The sequence below is a fragment of the Neofelis nebulosa genome, chromosome 7, assembly GCF_028018385.1.
Source record: "Neofelis nebulosa isolate mNeoNeb1 chromosome 7, mNeoNeb1.pri, whole genome shotgun sequence".
NCBI lineage: Eukaryota > Metazoa > Chordata > Mammalia > Carnivora > Felidae > Neofelis > Neofelis nebulosa.
The window spans coordinates 25,351,506-25,373,341 of NC_080788.1; the positions used below are offsets into that span (position 1 = coordinate 25,351,506).

Sequence of the window (21,836 nt, forward strand, 5' to 3'; positions counted from 1 at the left end):
TGAATACCACTTCACAGCTTTATTTCTTCTTTGTATTAACTAAAGGGCACAGTATTAAGTCAGCTTTCCCAGTTCTGCTCTCCTGTACTACTACTGAGTTTTTCTCCTAGAAATTCTCAGAAGGAATGGAGCGGGCAGCATCCATAAGCACATGGCCAGGCATCCTCTCCACCCTCACCAAGTAAGGGCAGTCTGGGAGGCTGGGACTATTCCTTCTCTCCTGTTTGAGGCAGGCTTCACTGTGAATCCAGCTCTGCTGCACTCAACAGATCAAATTACTTAGCCAGTGCTTCCTTGAGAGAAGGGATTTTTTTGTTTTAATTACAAGGCCTGGCACACATAAGTGCTTAATAAATCTGTGAGCAATGAATCAGTCTTTCAGAACCTCCTGTTTCCTCCTCTGCACAACCTAGCTACTGCCATCCTCTGAAGGACAAGGCCCCAATCCTCAATACTGCCTCCCTGCCTCCACTCTGGCTGCTCCTCACACAAGGAAGGCAGAAAGTAAAGACATGGTGAGGGCTTAGTTCTCTCTGCATCTTGGCCAGATCCCTAAAAGTGATAAGTTGTCATACTAATTAAGCCCAAATGTAGCACTGCCATGGCCACACATGATGTGAGGGACACCCAGTGCTGCACCCTTGCTGAAATGCAACTATTTCCAATCCTCACTATCTGGTAACAGGAGCGTGTGCTGAGTACATGCAATGGGCCTAGATGGATCATGTCATCCCACCTGCCAATAGCCCCAGGAGGGTTCCCCATCACTCCCATCTTACCAGTTGGGAGGTGTAAAAGAGAGGTCCTTAGGGGCCCAGGCAAGGCCTTTCCATCCCAGAACCCCAGAGCTCAGTGTCTGTGCTCACCCGGAAGAACACCCATTGCACTGCAGCAAAACCTTCTGGAATGAATCCATGGACTAAAACGACAACCTGGAAAGGCACACAGTTGGACTGTACCCTAGCAATAATCTAGGAGGTGCCTGGGTGGCTCAGTCAGTTAAGGGTGTGACTTCAGCTCAGGTCATGACCTTGTGGCTCGTGGTTTGGAGACCTGCATTTGGCTCTGTGCTGACAGCTCAGAGCCTGGAGCCTGCTTCTGATTCTGTGTCTCCCTCTCTCTCTGCCCCTTCCCTGCTCACACTGTCTCTCTCAAAAATAAATAAATATCTTTAAAAATGTTTAAAGAAAGAATGTAGTCAGGGTTCTGTCAACACTTTAAAGGAGTGGAACTCTCTTATCAAACAAAATCTTAAGTGAAACCCATAAGTTTGTGTACATGCATGTATCTACTATATGCATATACGTGTATTTACATATATGTGTTGTGCACGCATATATTACAGAGACACATGGAGATACCCACATACATACACGTTTTGTCCTGCCCTGTTTCTTGGCATCAACAGTTTCTCTAGACCAAGCTGTTCTGCCCATTACAGTCAGATTTTTGGATGGTAATCAATTTACTTTCTGTCCGTTCTAGCCTAGGCTGCTGCTCCTTAACTTTACTACAGCGCCAACCGCCACTGCAGGCTTCTGAGCCAGAGAGTGCCCAGAGGAGTGCTGCGATCCGTGTGGAGGATCCTGGCAGCTGCTGCCCAGAGTGCAAGGCTGACTGCGGCAAGAAAACCCTGCCTGGACCCAGTACAGCGCCCTTGAGAAGGTGCAAGGAGGGGCCAAGCAGACTGCTGTGGGTGGGAAACACAAGACAAATGCAAGCATCCCTGAAGGGAACTCCCAGTGAGCCGGAGCAAGTGAAGGCACAGGAGGAGGGGCACTGCAAGAATGGGCTCTGCAGCCACAACACCTATTTGTCACAGCCCCACTTTCTGACCAGCTGCAGGATTTTATTATACAAGGTACCTAACCTCTCAAACCTGGGCCACCTTACTTTAAAATGGGAAGCAACTGAACCTGTCTTGGGATGGTGGTCCACAGCCATGGGGAGCTTGGAACACCCCAGTGCCTACCCACCCCACGCCAAGGGAGCCAGAGTGCTGGTGGGCCAGGCCCTCAAAGATGTGTAAAGCTCCCCTGAAGATCGTGTGCACCTCCCATGGTAGATTTAGACCAACCATACTAGTAACAGGCTAAGTGGTAAGTACTGGCAAATGTTAGCTGTGGAAACCAGTACCACAGGCAAACCACCTGGCAGCTTTCAAAGATCTGAAGAACTCTTCTGTGGAAGGAAGATTAGATGTCCCCCATATGGCCCCAAGGCCGGGGCTGGGAGAACCTTTCAAAGTCATAGATTTGAGGTGAATCTGATGTGCCAACCTTGACAGGTACATGGAAGGGCCCTGCATGTCTCTGATGAGGTGACACCTGGTGGAGGTGGGGCTGAGGAGGGCTGCCTCCCAAATTCCCCTCCTCCCTTGAGTCTGGTTCCCAGGTACTGCCCTGGTAAAATCTATAGGCCAGGGAACTGGTTGTCTGTCCTCAGTGAGGCAGGGTCAGGACAGTGGTAACTCCAATTGCAGGGCTGGGGTGGCTTGGAAATGAGCAGACCATTATAGGATTAAGTGAGAAGGGCAGCCATGACAAAGGGAATGGTCAGGCCAGTGGGGCCTCCTAAGCTATGTGGTGGGTGGTGAATAAAAGGAGTGCCCAGGCTACCTGCACCCATGGCAACTCAATACCATTAACTGTGGACTATTTTTGTGAAAGGTATAATGAGGGGTGAAATAGTTTCATCTGCTTAGAATAAAAGCAAATGTGTCCTACTCCTTTCATGTCATGATTGTGGAATCAGAAGCACAAACTCTGAGTTGGTCAGGAAGCCTTGACTGGGGCCAAGCATGGTGGTGCCGGCCACAGAGACTTGGACTCCCGCCTGTTTGCCCCAAAGAGAGTCACCCTCTGCACCCTCACCCTGGGGCCAGGCCTCATTTTTCAAAACTGACTCTCAAGGGCGCCTGGGTGGCTCAGTCAGTTAAGCATATGCTTCAGCTCAGGTCATAATCTCGAGGTTTGTGAGTTTGAGCCCACATCAAGCTCTCTGCCATCAGCATGGAGCCTGTTTGGGATCCTCTGTTCCCCCCTTTCTCTGTCCCTCCCTGCAAGCTCTCTCTCTCTCTCTCTCAAAAGTAAATAAAAACAAACATCATATATGTGTGTGTGTGTGTGTGTGTGTGTGTGTGTATAAAACTGACCCTCAGAAGAGTTCTCTTTTTACTACTGGTGTAAAATAAGTCCCGAGATTACTTTTATAATGTAAAATGAACAGGTGAATACAAAAAATATAAGATATTCTGTCAATGGAAATGATCTCTTCCTTGAAGGAAACTCTAAAATCAAAAGACTTCAGTCAAGAGTTGGAAGGTTTTTCCCTCACTATTTCTAAGACAAATTACTTAGGAAGAAGTGTTTATGTCCTGGCATGGCATTAACTATTAACTGACTTAAACAAACATGTGCATACTTGTGTACACACACACACATACACAAATACGTATAAGTACTCTAACCAAATTTCTGAAATCTTCCCAATAGTACAATTCTTGTTCTTTTTGTTCCATTGTCATTCACAGAGTTTTTAATATTTAATATACACATAATAATATTAATTTTCTTGGCAGGCTGCAGCCAGCCAGAGAAAGCCATCCTGCCTAAGCAGGAAGTACCATTCATCCCCCCTGATCACTTTCCAGAGTTTCAGGTACCCACAGTCAACCGTGGTCTGGAAGCTGATATTCCTCCTTCAGACCTATCATCATAAGGTCAATAGCAGCCTAACACTATGTCACAAAGCCTACATCATTCACTTCACTTTGTCTCATCACACAGGCATTTTATCATCTCACATCATAAGAAGGGTGACTACAGTAAGATACTTTGAGAGAGAAATCACATTCACATACCTTTTATTATAGTATATTGCTATAATTGCTATAATATAATTATTAGCTATTATTGTTAATCTATTATTTTGCCTGATTTGTAAATTAAACTTTATCACAGGAATGTATGTATAGGAAAAAACATAGTATATAGAGGGTTCAGTACTGTCTGTGGTTTCAGACATCCACTGGGGGTCTTGCAATGTATCCCCCATGGATAATGGGGGACTACTATATGAGGGCTCAAGATTCTAGCATTAATTTCGACAAGAGACAGGATCATATGGTTCTTATCTTTTCTTTTATTAATGTGATGTATCACATTGATTGATTTGCGAATGTTGAACCAGCCCTGCAGCCCAGCAATGAATCCCACTTGATCATGGTGAATAATTCTTTTTATATGCTGATGAATTTGATTTGCAAGTATCTTGTTGAGAATTTTTGCATCCATATTCATCAGGGTATTGGCCTGTAGTTCTCTTTTTTTTGCTGGGTCTCTGACTGGTTTGGGAATCAAAGTAATGCTGGCTTCATAGAATGAGTCTGGAAGTTTTCCTTCCCTTTCTATTTTTTGGAACCGCTTGAGAAGGATAGGTATTATCTCTGCTTTGAATGTCTGGTAGAATTCCCCAGGGAAGCCATCTGGTCCTGGACTCTTATTTGTTGGGAGATTTTTTATAACTGATTCAATTTCTTTCCTGGTTATGGGTCTGTTCAAATTTTCTATTTCTTCCTGTTGAGTTTTGGTAGTATGTGGGTGCTTAGGAATTGTCCATTTCTTCTAGGTTGTCCAGTTTGTTGGCATATAATTTTTCATAGTATTCCCTGATAATTGCTTGTATTTCTGAGGGATTGGTTGCAATAATTCCATTTTCATTCATGATTTTATATATTTGAGTCCTCTCCCTTTTCTTTTTGAGAAGCCTGACTAGAGGTGTATCAATTTTGTTTATTTTTTCAAAAAACCAACTCTTGGTTTCATTGATCTGCTCTACTGTTTTTTTAGATTTTATATTGTTTTTGATGAAGAAAAAGCATTTAACAAAATTCAGCATCCTTTATTAATAAAAACCCTTGAGAAAGTTGGAATAGAAGGAACATACTTCAACATCATAAAAGCCATTTATGAAAAGCCCACAGCTAATATCATCCTCAATGGGGAAAAACTGAGACCTTTCCCCCTGAGATCAGGAACACGACAGGGATGTCCACTCTCACCACTGTTGTTTAACATCATGTTGGAAGTTCTAGCATCAGCAATCAGAAAACAAAAGGAAATCAAAAGCATCAAAATAGGCAAAGATGAAGTCAAGCTTTCACTTTTTGCAGATGACATCATACTATACATGGAAAACCCGATAGACTCCACCAAAAGTCTGCTAGAACTGATACATGAATTCATCAAAGTCGCAGGATACAAAATCAATGTAAAGAAATCAGTTGCATTGTTATACACTAATAATGAAGAAAGAGAAAGAAAAACAAAGAAACTGATCCCATTCACAACTGCACCAAGAATCACAAAATACCTAGGAATAAACCTAACCAAAGATGTAAAAGATCCATATGCTGAAAACTATAGAAAGCTTGTGAAGCAAAATGAAGAAGATACAAAGAAATGGAAAAACATTCCATGCTCATGGGTTGGAAGAATAAATATTGTTAAAATGTCAATACTACCCAAAGCTATCTACACATTCAATGCAATCCCAATCAAAATTGCACCAGCATTCTCCTAGAAGCTAGAACAAACAATCCTAAAATTTGCATGGAACCACAAAAGACCCCAAATAGCCAACGTTATAGTAAAGAAGAAGACCAAAGCGGAAGGCATCACAATCCCAGACTTTAGCCTCTACTACCAAACTGTAATCATCAAGACAGCATGGTATTGGCACAAAAACAGACACATAGACCAATGAAATAGGATAGAGACTCCAGAATTAGACCCACAAAAGTATGGCCAACTAATCTTTGACAAAGCAGGAAAGAATATCCAATGGAAAAAAGACAGTCTCTTTAACAAATGGTGGAGAATTGGATAGCAACACGCAGAAGAATGAAACTAGACCACTTTCTTACATGATTCACAAAGATAAAGTCAAAATGGATAAAGGACTTGAATGTGAGACAGGAAACCATCAAAACCCTAGAGGAGAAAGCAGGATAAACCTCTGTGACCTCAGCCGCAGCAATTTCTTACTTGACACATTCCCAAAGGCAAGGGAATTAAAAACAAAAATGAACTATTGGGACCTCATGAAGATAAAAAGCTTCTGCACTGCAAAGGAAACAATCAACAAAACTAAAAGGCAACTGATGGAATGGGAAAAGATATTTGCAAATGACATATCAGACAAACGGCTAGTATCCAAAATCTATAAAGAACTCACCAAACTCCACACCCAAAAAACAAATAATCCAGTGAAGACATGGGCAGAAGACATGAATAGACTCTTCTCTAAAGAAGACATCCAGATGGCCAACAGGCACATGAAGAGATGCTCAACGTCGCTACTCATCAGGGAAATACAAATCAAAACCACACTCAGATATCACCTCACGCCAGTCAGAGTGGCTAAAATGAACAAATCAGGAGACTATAGATGCTGGAGAGGATGTGGAGAAATGGGAACCCTCTTGCACTGTTGGTGGGAATGCAAACTGGTGCAGCCACTCTGGAAAACAGTGTGGAGGTTCTTCAAAAAAGTAGAAATAGAAGTACCCTATGACCCAGCAATAGCACTGCTAGGAATTTACCCAAGGGATACAGGAGTGCTGAGGCATAGGGGCACTTGTACCCCAATGTCTATAGCAGCACTTTCAACAATAGCCAAATTATGGAAAGAGCCTAAATGTCCATCAACTGGATAAATGGATAAAGAAGTTGTGGTTTATATATACAATGGAATACTATTTGGCAGTGAGAAAGAATGAAATATGACCTTTTGTAGCAACATGGATGGAACTGGAGAGTGTTACGCTAAGTGAAATAAGTCATACAGAGAAAGATAGATGCCATATGTTTTCACTCTTATGTGGATCCTAAGAAACTTAACATGACCATGGGGGAGGGGAAGGGGAAAAAAAAAGTTACAGAGAGGGAAGGAGGCAAACCATAAGAGACTCTTAAAAACTCAGAATAAATTGAGGGTTGATGGGGGGTGGGAGGGAGGAGAAAGTGAGTGATGGGCATTGAAGAGGGCACCTGTTGGGATGAGCACTGGGTGTTGTATGGAAACCAATTTGACAATAAATTTCACATTAAAAAAAAAAAGTTCTTCAAGAGAAAGCATCTTCCTCCTCCTGGCTGTGGAAGAGAAGGGATGCGGAATGCAACAGTGGTGATTAGCATGCTAATGCTACCTGCAGAAATGGCATCACTTTCACCAGGAGACTGCACTGTGATGGGCTGAGTTGTGTCCTCTCTCCAAATTCCTGTGTTACAGTCCTAATTCCCAGCATCTCAGAATGTAGAGATGGATCTTGAGGTAATGAAGGTAAAATTGTTATAGGGTCAGCCCTAACCCAATCTCAACTAGTGTCCTTATAAGAAGAGTAGATTAGTGTACAGGCACAGAGGGAAGACCATGTGAAAACATAGGGAGAAGATGGCCATCTACAAGCCAAGGAGAGAGGCCTCAGAAGAGACAACCCTGTGACACCTTGATCTCAGACTTCCAGTCTCCAGAAATAAAAGACAAGAAATCTCTGTTATTTAAGCCACTCTGTCTATGGTACTTTGTTGTGGCATCTCCAGCAAATGAATACACACACATTTAAAACATCATCTACACAGAAATTGAAAATCACCTCAGGAAAAGCCTGAGCCATCGCTGCCTGAGTATTTCAGCTGGGAGACCCCCCCCCAACCCCCCGCCTAGAGCTTGATGCTGAAACGTAAGCTGGTATGCGTGTATACTCACTAACTCCTGCAAACTGAAACTGAAATGAGCAGGAACCACCATGCAGTGCTGGGCCCCAAGGCCTCAGAACTGGGATTTGAGGGCTGGAGTATCACAAAGCTGATACCAGGTTTCCCCTTCCTTCCTTCCAGCCCTGACGTAAGTCTGCACTTCTTCCTCATTCCTCAGGAGGATTCCTCGTCAAGGCTCAGGACAGTGGGCAGTCTGAGCACTCATGCTAGGACGGCATGGCTAGCACTTGGCCCATGCTGTGTGGGGTCTCAGGGCCTGCAGCTTCAGGGAACTAGCACACCTAGGTTTGGCCACAGCAGCAAGGGGGTACTTCTTGGTGAGTACCACCAACATGCCACCACCACAGGCCAGTATGTCCTTACTAGAGGAGAGGCATGCTCTCCTTACATGCTCTCCTTACATGCTCTCGATAACCCAGGGACGTAGTTAATACCATTCCCCCAATGTAGGCAGGTCAGCGAGCACAAGGTGTGACCAACCATTGCCTTTACAAACTAACTTTTCAAACTGACCTACCTGTGTTGCTGTTCCAGTGTCAGAATTACCTAAGTCCATGAGTTAAAATTTTGATTCACAGAAATACTTTCAGTTGCTTATGATTTCTTCCAGACTTTCCTGTGGCTGTGGATTAGCCCAACTTGTCCCATATCAATTCCAACACTAAACACCAATAGTTGTAATGGTCTCTGGAGGTGGCCTTGGGTGGGCCTCACAACCAGGGACTGAGTCCCAACAGTCTGCCCCAAATCTGGCTCACCTCTCCCTCTGCCCCATGTTGGGCCAAGGGGCTGAGTCCTTCTGTGTCTCAGTTACTCATCTGTTACATGGGAGTAACAACAGCACTTCCCTCACAGAGTCATCAAGAAAATTAGAAGAATCAATGTCATATGAAGACTCAGAAGAAGGCCTAACACACAGTGGGCACTGAATGAGTACTAACTGGTACTATTACCCAGGATATGGGGGGTTGGGGAATCTCGTTATTCTTACCAGAAGAGTTACAAGCTTTCTGACACTGACACAGAACTCTCACCAATCCCAGGTTCTAGGTGGTGCCAGCCCCTGGATCTCTCATCAACAAGTGATTTACAAGCAGGCTGTCACAAAGACCCCAGGCTCCCAAGGGTGCATGATGTGCAGGAATACTCGGAACAGGCAAGAGGGCTCCTGCCTTGCATATCCATGTGTCCCCAAGCCTCTGGACTTTAATACTTGAGATGAACACATCACATACCTCCAGTCTCAGCAACTGAACCCAGCCTTACATGCACAACCTTCCCCTGCCCTGCCCACTGTTAGTTTTGAAAGGCCAACATGCAGAATACCAGAGAAGGGATTTCCATGGCCAACTCCAGCTTCACTGGGCCAAGGTGAAGACATAAACCTCACAAGTCTGTCCTCAACAAAATTTCCGGCCTCATGGTCAAGACACCAAACACTTGAAAAAGGCCGGATGAACAATCCAACTGTTTGAAGTCTCATCCAAAATAAACCAAAATCCACAATTCTTTGAAGTTGGCCTTTTTTACCAACTGAACAAAAACGCTCATTTTTGGACTATAGCAGGAACTACTGCTGAAAAGGAGTCATTACAGGTGAGTGAGAACCAAGTTTTTCCCCCTTTCTCTCAAAGACACAAAAACCTATGAAGACATTTTTCTTTGGGTAAGTTGTGTGTGTGTGTGTGTGTGTGTGTGTGTGTGTGTGTGTGTATTATGTGACAAAGAATGATTTAAGCTTTGGCCCAATTCTTAACTTAAAAAACCGCATGCAGATGTATCTAAGTGCTTACTCTCTGGAACTGAAGAGGAAGACTTTTGTCACTGGCAATGAAATGACACTCTTTTTAAAAATGCAGGGGGAGGACACCTGTGTGGCTCAGTCAGTTGAGCATCCGACTTTGGCTCAGGTCATGATCTCACTGTTTATGAGCTCAAGCCCCACATCGGGCTTGCTACTGTCAGTGCAAAGGCCCCTTTGGATACTCTATCCCTCCTTCTCTGCCCCTCCCCTGCTCATTCTCATTCTCATTCTCTCCCTCTCTCCCTCTCTTTCTCTCTCTCTCTCTCAAAAATAAATAAATAAATAAATAAATAAATAAATAAATACATACATACATACATACATAAATACATAAATACATAAATACATAAATACACAAATACATAAATACATAAATAAATAACTAGGCAAGCAAACAAACATTTTTAAAAATAAAAAATAGGGGCTCCTGGGTGGCTCAGTTGGTTAAGTGTCCAACTTAGGCTCAGGTCATGATCTCATAGTTCATGGGTTCGAGCCGCACATCAGGCTCTATGCTGACAGCTCAGAGCCTGGAGCCTGCTTCGGATTCTGTGTCTCCCTCTCCCTCTGTCCCTCCCCTGCTCAAGCGCTCTCTCTCTCTCTCTCTCTCTCGAAAATAAATATACTTTAAAATTTTTTTAAAAGTAAATAAAAGTGAAAGGGAGAGCATACAGCAACCTGATAGACATACTATTGAAAATAACTTCAGTGAAAACTAACGAATTAAAGAAGTTTGCTTGAGGTCTCATCTCAGCTCGGTTAAAATTCTGTTAAGTCACATCTGTGGGTACCTTTCACAACATAGATTATTCATTAGAAATAGTTAAAAAGCCCTGAATTTATTTTATCACAGTTGAAACCCAATTTAGATGTTAGGAGAAATGACTTCATCCACATCCAAGTAGGTAACAGTGTTTTATGAAGTATCGTTCTTGTTTAAGACAGATATTTTTATAAGGTGTCATTTATGTTAATATCATCATGAGAGTACAAATGTGTATACACATATCTCTGTGTATACATATGTATATATGGTGTGTCCCACTTGTGAAGAGGGGAAATTCTAGGAAGCACTAATACCAAAATGAGAACCAAAGTACTGCGTTTTCATTGGAGGAACACACATGCAACAAAATTAGAATAGCTCACAGAATTCAAATGCTGTAGCAATCAGGGTGTGGTGACTAGTTTCATGTTGTGGAAATAGGGGTTTTCCTTTCATTGGGGGTTCTTTTCACAAAACAAGTGGAAGGGACATGACACCAGCTACACACACCCTATCAAGGAGCAAAGTATTCCCCAGTCCACTGAGCAGAGAGTGAACTGTCCGGACACCCACCACCTAATGCTCACAGTGCACAGCAGGTGCTCCATAACCAGACTGACAATTCCAGATTCTCCAGGAATGTGCTTTTACAGATCAATCTGCTTCCAGGACATCATGCCTTAGCCCAGGAAACAGTATTTATTCTCTCTTCAAGGTAACAGAAAGTGATAACTCAAGACATTTCACTTCGTTTTGCTTTCTTCTTTGAACACCCACAGCCATGCCTGCACATATACTCTCACACACATACACATGCCTATGCACACTCACACACTCACAAGTGTGCACACATGAACACACTCATCCGTTCTCATGCTTACACGTGTGCACACACACTCTCACCCATAAACATACACATCCATACCCACTTATGAGTGTTAACTGGATAGATCTCATAAGGAAATTTCTAATTCAGAAACAGATACACACAGCTCAAACTCTTTGCAATTGCTGATGCAATTTAACAACAATTAGGAAAGCTAGAATTATCCTTTTTTTTTCAATGAAAATATAGTCAAAGAGAAAAATAGCATTTCACATCACATACCACCATAAATAGAACAAAAACCTACTAATGCTTTGGTTGTCTTTTCCCTGGAATAAACACATGACCACTTCCAACCACATAAAAATGTGAAATTAAATGTATACAAAGAATGTTCAAGTTTCCAAGGGCACCTGGGTGGCTTAGTCGGTTAAGCGTCCAACTCTTGGTTTCAGCTCAGGTCGTGATCTCATGGTTTGTGGGATGGCACCCCATGCTTGGGATTCTCTCTTTCCCTCACTGCCCCTCCCCTGCTCTCTCTCTGTTTCTCTCTCTGTCTCTCTCTCTCTGTCTCTCTGTCTCTCTCTCTCTCTCTAAATAAACAAACATTAAAAAAAAAGTATGTTCAAGTTTCCATATGTAATAAGATCTTTTTGTATTAACATGTCAGGTTAGCCTAGTTTATCAACTTCATGGCATTTAGTTTTTCTCCTTAAGATCATAGTGCTTTACTCTCTAGGAGCAGGGATTTGCTAGACCACAGGTTCAAGGCAAAGTATCTGTGGCAAAGTCACTAGGATTAGAAACAAAGAAACAAAATCTTATATATCCAAATTTATGTTCCCCATGAAGTATAAACAGCTGATATTATAAACTATGGTTTATAAACTATATCTCAGATAATTATATTACTGACCTAACCAAATTACTTTGAATATCCATACTTGCCGGAATTGAAATTTTAGTCTAAATATGGCTGTGTTCTCAAAGTAATCTTTCCTAATGGCTTTCTTGTTACATATTTAATATTCTTCAACTAAAGTATCTGGTTTAAGTTTGGGAATGAAAATGTCCCACAGTATAAATTATGAGCTTAGTGACTAATATGTAAAAGAAAACCATGAATCTTTTTGTAAAGACTTGATATTGACCTTTTCAATTAACACACCCAGCCAGCTGTCTTTGTTTTTCACTTAGATGATAGATTGTTTCCTCCTTCATTCCACAGCAATGCATGTAGCTAATTTAGTTAGACTAACAACCTGAAAAGCTTAAGGAAAAACAGCTTTGGTACAAGATCTTGCAAACCATCCTTTTTCACCTCTGGTTTTCCCATGGTAGAGATAATTTGGGAGGAAACAAACAAATATACAACATAATAATTTTGTCTCCTACATAATAACTTTGTCTCCTCCTACATAAAGTGATTTTCTCTAAGCTCCTTGAATTCTGTCAAGTAACTTGGGGGAGGCCTAACTCTCCCTTGTAAAGGAAACTCTGCCTAGAAGTGCCTGGCATTTAAGAATGTTGCTGAGAATTTAGTAAAAGTATATATGCAAAACGGAGGTAAAGCCACATTATTGTCTTGGAATCAGTGCAGGTCTAGATATTAGGCACATCTTTTAGACTAGTGCTTCTCAGATTCCCCCCAGCCTAGGAAAGTTCCCATACTAGTTTCATTTTTTCTTCCTCATTGAGAGCAGTCAGCAGACACACATGCACATGCCCGTGCACATGCCCATGCACGTGCACATGCCCATGCACACACCCACACACATCTGGGAAGAGCTAGCTAGCAACTGCAGGCTTGTGATTTCAGCTCTTCCTAAAAGCCTCACAATCACTACTCCAAACAGCCTTAAGCAGATGGCCCCGTGGGTGTAGCCCGTATAATAACCCCACAGGTCTACCCAAGAGAGAAACTGGAGGAACATTTTTTCTCAGTAAATTAACCAACACAGAAGTCATTCCCTGAAGGTTCCTCCCTGACACTGAAATAGCTCGTTCAGCAAGATCTCAGGTCTGTACTCTCCTGCTGTTCTGGGGGAGGCCTGCCCTGCCTCACCCCATGCCCGTCTAAAATTCTAACACCCACCTGACATTACACATCACTGTTTGTGCTTTTTCATTTACCCCTCAGCACATATCACTATTTATACAGGTCACATAAGCATCATGAGAGCGAAGAGGTTTGCCTCTTTTGATCAATACAATGCCTAGAACTTCATTTGAAGTACAGTAGGTGCTCAATAAATATTTGCTGAAAATAATGCAAAATCACAAAACTTAGTCTCTAAAATATTTTTATATAAAATTATCAGCCTAAGGAACTCCCGATTCTGCAGAAATCACTGCAAATGTTATAGACGAACTAGAAATTTCTACCGGTATAGAGACTAAATGCATGCAGCCTCAAGGGCAGGGCTGCAGGTCAGAACAAGTGTGTGTCTGTAAGAGGGAGGGAGAGAGAAAGGCAGCATGCAAAGCGAGAACAGATGCCCAATGCAAAAGAAAAGGCCTGGATGCTGGAGAATCCCCCATCCATGTCAACTCAGGAGGTGAGAGAACTGAGAACTGCCTCCCAGCTCTATGCTGATTCAGGCAGCCACGGCTGGTGTGTCTTAGAAGAATCTCTTGTCTTCACATTTTCCATTTCTGGTCTATAAAAGGGTGTGATAATCATTATCTCACAAGGTTTATATTCTAAAATGTGTGAAGTGGTTTCTAAAATGTCTGTGCTACTACAAATGTGAGAAGCATGGTAAGGTCTGACACCAGGGGAGGCTGAACAGAGGTGAGTTGTTACCATGGGAGCTTCGTGTGAAACACTGGGGTTCTGTTACTTCTGGGATAATGCCAATTTGGCTCCAACTTTTAAATTATATGTTTATTTTGAAGTCCCATTATCTGTTTCCTTTTGCCAGACACCAAATGGCTATGTTATTTAAGGTCCTGAGGTCATCACAAAGTGTCTTATCCTCAGATTCAAGGGTCTGGGCAGGCCATGCATGCTGACTTCCTGCTTCCAGTCCATGAATTCTGTACAATTCTGATACTGGGAGTCTGCTAGTAAACAAGCCTGACTCGTCTAGATATTGGTCCCATTGCCTTAAATCATTAGACCCGGTAGCACATGGACCATGTCCCTTTCTTTTTGTTTTTGTTTTAATTTTTGTTTTGTTTTGGATTGGGCTTTTTTGCTCATGGACCAATCTAAGCTATTTAAGACATCTCCTGCATAAGCAAAGGGATGGAAAATCAGTATACTGGTCATCATTTGATACAAGTAAGGAAGGTGAGCTTAAGGGTCACATATGTGTGCAGAGTCATGGCCCAAACCAGTTCTGTAGTTCCCCACTGGGTCAGTCGTACAGGTTTTCTTTATTCATCTATATAGCCCATTGGAAGTGGACTCACTTGAGAGTTATGGAATAGAGTATGATTAACATCTCCCCAGGGAAAGGGCTTGGACCTGATTCAGAGATGGGGGGTAGGCAATGAACTGACGTCTCTCATGCTCTCCATGATGCGACATTAGAAGATGTTCAGCATCATCACTCCCACATGGGAGAGAACTAAGAAGTAGGTGAGGGCCTTCCACACGCTAGCTGAGCCGTCCTCCCCACTTGACATAGACCTCCTAGCTGTGCCCTGGACTGCCCTAGCATCCTGGAAACCCGGACCCAGCTGCCACTCCTATTTTCCACCCAGAAAGCCTCAGTGCCACCCAAGTCCCTCTTTCTTAGCACCCTTCCCTAAGCAAACAATCACTTCATAAACGACTTCTAGAAATGAAGCTAAGTTTTTACCTTCTCGGTAGAGGGCGTTTGGAGGAACATTGCAGGAGAAGGAGTGGGAATTCAGTTGGAGGGGTGTGTGGATTTGCTCTGCACTGCCCAGCCCCCGTCTAGGTTTCTCCAAAGCAAGGATCCTGCAGTGTAGTTTTTTTTTTTTTTTTTTCCAGGACTAGATCAGCCACATGCTTCCTCCAGCTTTCAGCTCAGGGTAACCAGAGACCCTAAAGGCGGGCCCTGACCCCAGTGGGAGCTACTGCTCCCTCTACCCTTTCCCGGGCCCTCTGCCTGTGCAGGTCTGGGCTCTGCAGGGTTGGCTGTCTAGAGAGCCACCATTCAGCCTTTGTCCACTGCAGCTGCCAGAGCCACAAGCAGAAGGTAGCATCTCTAGAGCCCAGCTCAAGCAGTGCCCAGTGGCCAGCAGCTGCCCCTGGTATCTTCCACATTCCCTGGCTTGGCACTTTCCTATGGATGGCTGACTTCTGGCTGGCACAGCCCCTCGCAAGCTTTTCTACCATCATGTGAGTAATGGCTGTGCCCTCACGTGAAAATAAGACTCAACCTCGGGAGCCTCTTCCCTGAGCACTATCTCAGCCCCAGGGCCAGTGGCTGCTCTTTATGTCAGATACGTCCGTATATTCTTGCAAGTCTTTGTTCTTACTTTATTTACTTTACAACCCCCCACTAGAATTCTTAACATCAAACTTTCCCTGAGTCATGGGTAATTTTTGCTTCCTCACCAGACCCTGACCAATACACAGAGTCCCTGCATGAACACTGAGGTCCTCTCACATTTCTTTACCTCAGTTTTGCAAATTGCTTCTAATTTAAGTTTTGCTAGGGGCCACCACTTCCAACTGGCCATTCATCAAACTGGCAACATATCACTCTCTTAGTTCTTCCCCCGTCTGAGGTACACTAGCTGACTCCATTCTATGAAAAAACCCACTTAAATACAGAGAACTAAAATGTTCTTGACATTGCAGCATTGTAGTCAGAATCTTGGCTTTCCAACTGTCAGGCTTTTAATTTTTAAAAAAATTTTAGGGGCACCTGGGTGGCTCAGTTGGTTGAGTGTCCACTCTTGATTTCAGCTCAGGGCATGATCTCAAGGTTCGTGGATTAGAGCCCTGTGTCGAGCTCTGTGCTGACAACATTGAACCTGCTTGGGATTCTCGCTCTCCTTCTCTCTCTGTCCCTCACCTTGCTCTCTCTCTGTCTCTCTCTCAAAATAAGTAAAAATAAACTTTAAAATTAAAAAAAAAAATTTAGTTTAGTTGAATTAATTTTAATTCCAGTATAATTAACATATATGTTATATTAGTTTTCCAATTATCAGGCTTTTAAATGCCAGAGACTTCCTATCTTTATTCTCCATGGAGCAATTCTTATATTTCAGAATAATAATGTATCAATGGGAATTCAGCTACCAGAAAAAAATCTTTGGACATTTAGAGGGGAAGTTAAAAAAAAGAAAAAGTGAAAAAAGACACCAATAATAGGGACAATGTGCATGTATACTGAAGAATTTGGGTGCTGATAAAGACTGCTTTGGTTGTTAATTTTGGCTATTTTGACTAAATTATGGCTCAACTCCATTTACCTCCTCAGGCATTCATTGGGCCTGAAGGAGGGTGATATAGGATGTGTCTATCTGTAGCCATCTTTGAATTTTAAACACCCAAACAGCTGAATTACAAAAAGCACTTACAAGCAGCTGAATTATATTAAGCACTATCGAGCTATGAAGTGTTCTAGTTGTTATTTGGGAAAAAAGTGGGTGGAGGAGGCTTGTCAATATTACTGGGATTACAACAATTGAATAAAATTAGAAGACATGAAACATGGACGTTATTCCTGAGAGCTGACCAAGGAGATACACCTATGTGGCTTTCCCCATGCCACCACCACAAACATGTACACTCTGCTTGCCAGTTCTCAAATTTTCATCCATTAGAGATTCATGTGTATTCATTCATGTTACAGTCCTCTTCCGTGCACACTGGGCACACTGCCAGGAAGGTAACATTCTAACTTGTGCAGCCAGTGCCTCCCCATAATCCTATGCATGCTGAGATCACAAGAACTGAGCTGGCAATGCAGCCCCCATACTGATTTCAGGCATAGTCCACACACTAATCTGTGCCCTGGAATTCTGGGCTCTAGTATTGTAGACTGGGGTAGGCCTGATGGGAGAAAGCCCGGAAGTAAGGTCAACCTTAGGAGAACACATAGGCACGGGAGCCGAGGGGCTAGTAGTGGAAGGTGAGCCCACATTTACTGCCAAACCCTGGAGCACAATAATGCAGATGCTGGAAATCTCCAGCACTGTGCCCCCAGAGGTCCCTAAATTCCACCAGTTCTCCTGATCTAGGATGATGACAGCACTCCATTTTTTAAAAACTGCTATTTTTAGTATTTACGTCAGCTTTGTATCATTCCAGGAAATATTTGCGGCAGCTCACCAAAACAAAACAAAACACACCTGACACAAAAGAAGGCTTAAAGAAAAGTAAACGAGTAGTGACTATAATCCTGCACTGTATATTTGAAAGTTGCTAAGAAAGTAGATCTTAAAAGTTCTCATCACAGGAAAACAAAATTGTAGCTGTATGTGGTGATGGATGTTAACTACACTTACTGTGGTGATCACTTCACAATATACTGAATCATAACATTGTATACTTGAAACTAATTATAATATCGTGTCAATTATTTCTCATTAAAAAAAAAAAAGTAAATGAGGAAACATGTGGAAAGAAGTAAGGGCAGATGCTGGTAATGAAGTCCAGGTACACTCACTGTAGGCTGGAGGAGTGTGAGAAATTCCCACCAGCCAGGGCAAGGTGGGGAGCCCCAATGTATGGAATTCTATCTGGGCTTTTGAAAGTGTACAGAGGCACCTTTGTTGTCACAGTGACCAAGAGTGAATTACATGTTCAGTCATGAGTGGGAGGCAAGGATGCCAGCCCCCAAATAAATCCTGCCCAATGAACACCCACCCAAAATACTGACAATGCTCAGGATGAGATCCATAAGCTGTAAAACAAGCCAACTGCTCAAGAGAAGCCTACCTTATCTTGATTCTAAGGTCGATTTCCCCGGGGGAGCTCATGGAGAGCTCTCAGTGACACAGAAGAAAATCCCCCAAAGTATGACATTGACTGACACACATTATGTGAGAGAGGACAGTGAACAGAAGGTTAGAAACCCCTGAAGGGTTTGAATTTTCTGGCCACAAGGCTGTTGGTGAATGTAGGCAGTCAGACACGACTTCCCTTCCTACTTCTCATTTCCCATCAACTGTGCATTTTTGAGCTGTGGCTGAGGCTCTCTAAAGCAGAATTCAGATACAGAAAATTGGGTGCCAAACTCAGAAACAGCCTTGAGGAGAAAATGTTTCAGAACTACACTCTCAGAATAGGGCATTACTTCTGCTGTGTGTTGCCATTTAGCAAACTAGAGCAACTACTGGATAAATGTCAACAGTCAGCTGGTCATAAACATTCTCTGCAACTTTAAATACTGTTTTGAGAAACTCAGAAGTACAGAGTGGAAATCAAGGTTATAAAAACTGGGTTCTGTTCCCCCCAGCCATAGGCCAGTCATGGGCTCAGGCAGGTCAGGGGTCCTCTCAGGCCTTCAGTCCCACACCTATCTACTAGTAAAAGTGGCCTGGCCACTGGAGTTGGGGGATAGGGTGCAGATGCCCAGAGGGCAATGTGGGAGATACTGTGTGGGCGTGGTGCCAAGGGTGCCCTGGATGTATCCAGTCACTTACGAGCTCTGAGAAGCCGCGGACCACCTGCCGTCGCTTCAGGTTGGTCTCTCCATCCAGGTTGGCAGTCTCAATGTGGCACAGGCCATCTGGGTCACTGGAGGAGAGCAGGAGAATGTCCGCAGGGATGATCTCATTGCAGCGAAGATGCACAAAATCTCCCACACGGATTTCTTTCCAGAATCGGTTCACATACTGTTTTTCCTCCCTGATAAAGAGACTGTCATTAACAAAACTGGCAGGAGGCTGATCATTCCTGAATCTGTGTGATGGGCACATTTAACAAATATTTCTACTAAAAATTTCCATAAAGAAAGTGTTTAAAAAGGATACTCATTAATGCCACATATATAGTGTGACTCCAGTTATGTGAAATATTCAGGATAGGCAAATCCATGGAGACAGAAGGTAGATTAGTGCTTACCAGCAACTAGGGGTAAGAGAAATGGGGAGAAAGTGTTTATTGAGTACAGGTTTCCATTTGATGAAAATGTTCTGGGACCAGGTAGTGGTGATGGTTGCACATTATAAATGCACTAAATGCCACTGAATTATATACTTTAAAATGGTTAAAATGTCTACTTCTAGGTATATGCCCCAAAGAATTAATAGCAAGGACCCATATAGATACTTGTACATCTGTCTTCATAGAAGCATTAGTCACCATAGCCAAAAGGTGGAAACAACCCTAATGCTCAATGATGAATGAGTGGATAAGCAAAATGTGGTATATATCTAGACAAGAGAATATTATTCAGACATGAAAATGAAGTTACATGCTGTAACATGGATGACACTTGAAGACATTATGCTAAGTAAAATAAGCCAGTCACAAAAGGACAAATATTATATGAATGCACTTTTATGAAGTGACTGCAACAGGCAAATTCACAGAGAGTAGATCCTCTCTACATCTCACTGTCCTGCTGTCTGCAGAATGGAGATAACAGTAGATGCATCCTCTCCACATCATTCAACATGAAGTGGACAGCATATGCCAATCACCCAGAACAATACCCAACACGGTCAGCTTTCAACTTCCAATAGTTACTATTAACAGATATTTAGATGAAAACATTGTAGATTTCTTCTTCAGATTTTTTTTTTCTACTCTGAAAATACAGGCCAATTAATCCTACAAAGGGCATTTTTAATAGTTCCTTCATGGCAGTTTTGCACACTTAATTTATAAAAATAAATATAGAAACATGACTTTAGATCAACATGATATGCTATAAGGAAATCTCATCAAGAAATGCTCTGGGTGATACTGTTGGGGGGAGAAAAACATGAAAACACATTTCAATGTAACCATCACCTTCTTACTGGTTCCTGCCCTATACAATGCCTCTCCCTTGCCTGAGTTCCCAGAAAGCCTGAATTCAGGCAGCAAGTCTGGATCTCAAGGTAGGTCGAGTCAGCCAAATCTTATGGACTCCTCCACTTTGGGAGAAGTATTGAGGTTTTACACATCTATTTAATTCCACACTGTGGATTTGAGGAAACCTATGGAAAACTTCCAGGAGCTCACAGCTATCAGCTGCTCCATCCCTGTCCATTTTAAAGCCTCTGTTTTCTTGTTCTTCTAATTCAAGATCCACCAAACTGATTATGTACGAAGCATAGTTTGGCCACGTTAGGACCAACAGAGATAAATTAGATATAGCTCTGTCCTCAAAAATAATGCAAGGCAAGGCCAAAGCAGTTTCCACCTGCTTTGAAATCTTAAAACGTTAGCTTGCCCACTACATCAGAGCACTGCTTTTAAACCAGCAATTTTGGTGGAGGCACTGAGCCACACAGGAGATTCCCCCACAGCAACCCCTCAATCCCCCTGATGTGCCTGCAATCTGTGAGCACTCAGTCACAGTCCTCGCGAGAGGACCCATGTGAGCCATGGAAAGCAAAGGGAGCAGGACACAGAGTAGCTCCATAATGGCTTCTGTGAAAAGGCCCTGCAGTTCACGGGAATTCTGCAGGAGGCTGGGCCCTTAAAACCCAAACCTGGGAGTCATTTGTGAAAGAAGAGCAGCATGACAGAACCCCTTTGACACACCAACAGACCAAAAATTCCCCATCAAAGCCCCACAGTCCCATCAACGATTCCAGCTGGAGACCCACACTGAGTCCGGACCCTACATCAACCCCTGCAATATCCCTGCCTACTTTCTCATATGTATTTTTATTATATAACAATACTATATATTATATATATCATATGTATTTTTATATGCTATATGTATACTATATTATGTTATATATTATATATTCACATATATGTATATACAACATCTCCTGCATATAACACATTACATATAAGTAGCCCTTTGTCTCATGAGGAGGGTATATGCTTATTTTTTCCCAGGAACTGTATTTGGACATAGGGTCTAAAGTTGAAATGAGGTCACAGAGTGTGGTCCTAACCCAATGTGAATGATGTCCTTATAAGAGGAAAAGACACCAGGGATGTGTGCACATGGAGGAAAGGCTGTGTGTGGTCACAGAGGGAAGACAGCCATCTGCAAGCCAAAGAGAAAGGCCTCAAGAAAAAGCAACCCTGCCGACACGCCTTGATCTTGGACTTCCAGCCTCTAGAACTGAGAAGACAATAAGCTTGTTTTAGACACTTGGTCTGTCGTGCTTTGCTATGGCAGCCTGAGCAGACTAACACCTAACAACTTCAAGTCCCAGGACTCCTGCTGGAAGGACCAGCTCCCAGCCTGCAGTGACAGAGGAAGAGACAGCAGAGGAAGCGGGTAGTGGAGGGGCACCGTGCCAGGCGATTTATCCATAGGCATGAGTCCCACACTGCCCCACACATCTGTGCACAGGAAAAGCACCACAGAGAAGACAAAAATAAATCCTTTGACACAATACTATAAACACTAGCTTCTTAATAACACTCTTCTTCAGACTATTCTAAGCAGCAGGTAAATGATTTGGAACTGCCCTTCATTTCCTCAGGTCAGTATGGATATAGGTCGGGGTAGACAGAATGTGTGAGCCTCCTCTCTGTGGCACAAATATCAGGAGATAATCTCACCACCCCATGGCCTCTCTGCCAAATCTAATCCCAACCAGGCATGG

General features: G+C 42.9%; 1 protein-coding gene across 3 annotated transcripts in view; it reads right to left on the reverse strand.

Moving 5' to 3' along the window:
* ATP10A (ATPase phospholipid transporting 10A (putative)) overlaps positions 1-21,836 on the reverse strand; it is a 190,551-nt gene that overhangs the window by 84,675 nt on the left and 84,040 nt on the right. For all 3 annotated transcript variants that reach the window (XM_058736898.1, XM_058736899.1, XM_058736897.1), the window contains exon 2: positions 18,753-18,957. In XM_058736898.1, the coding sequence (XP_058592881.1) occupies positions 18,753-18,957 (205 nt within the window). The remainder of the gene's footprint in view (positions 1-18,752; positions 18,958-21,836) is intronic.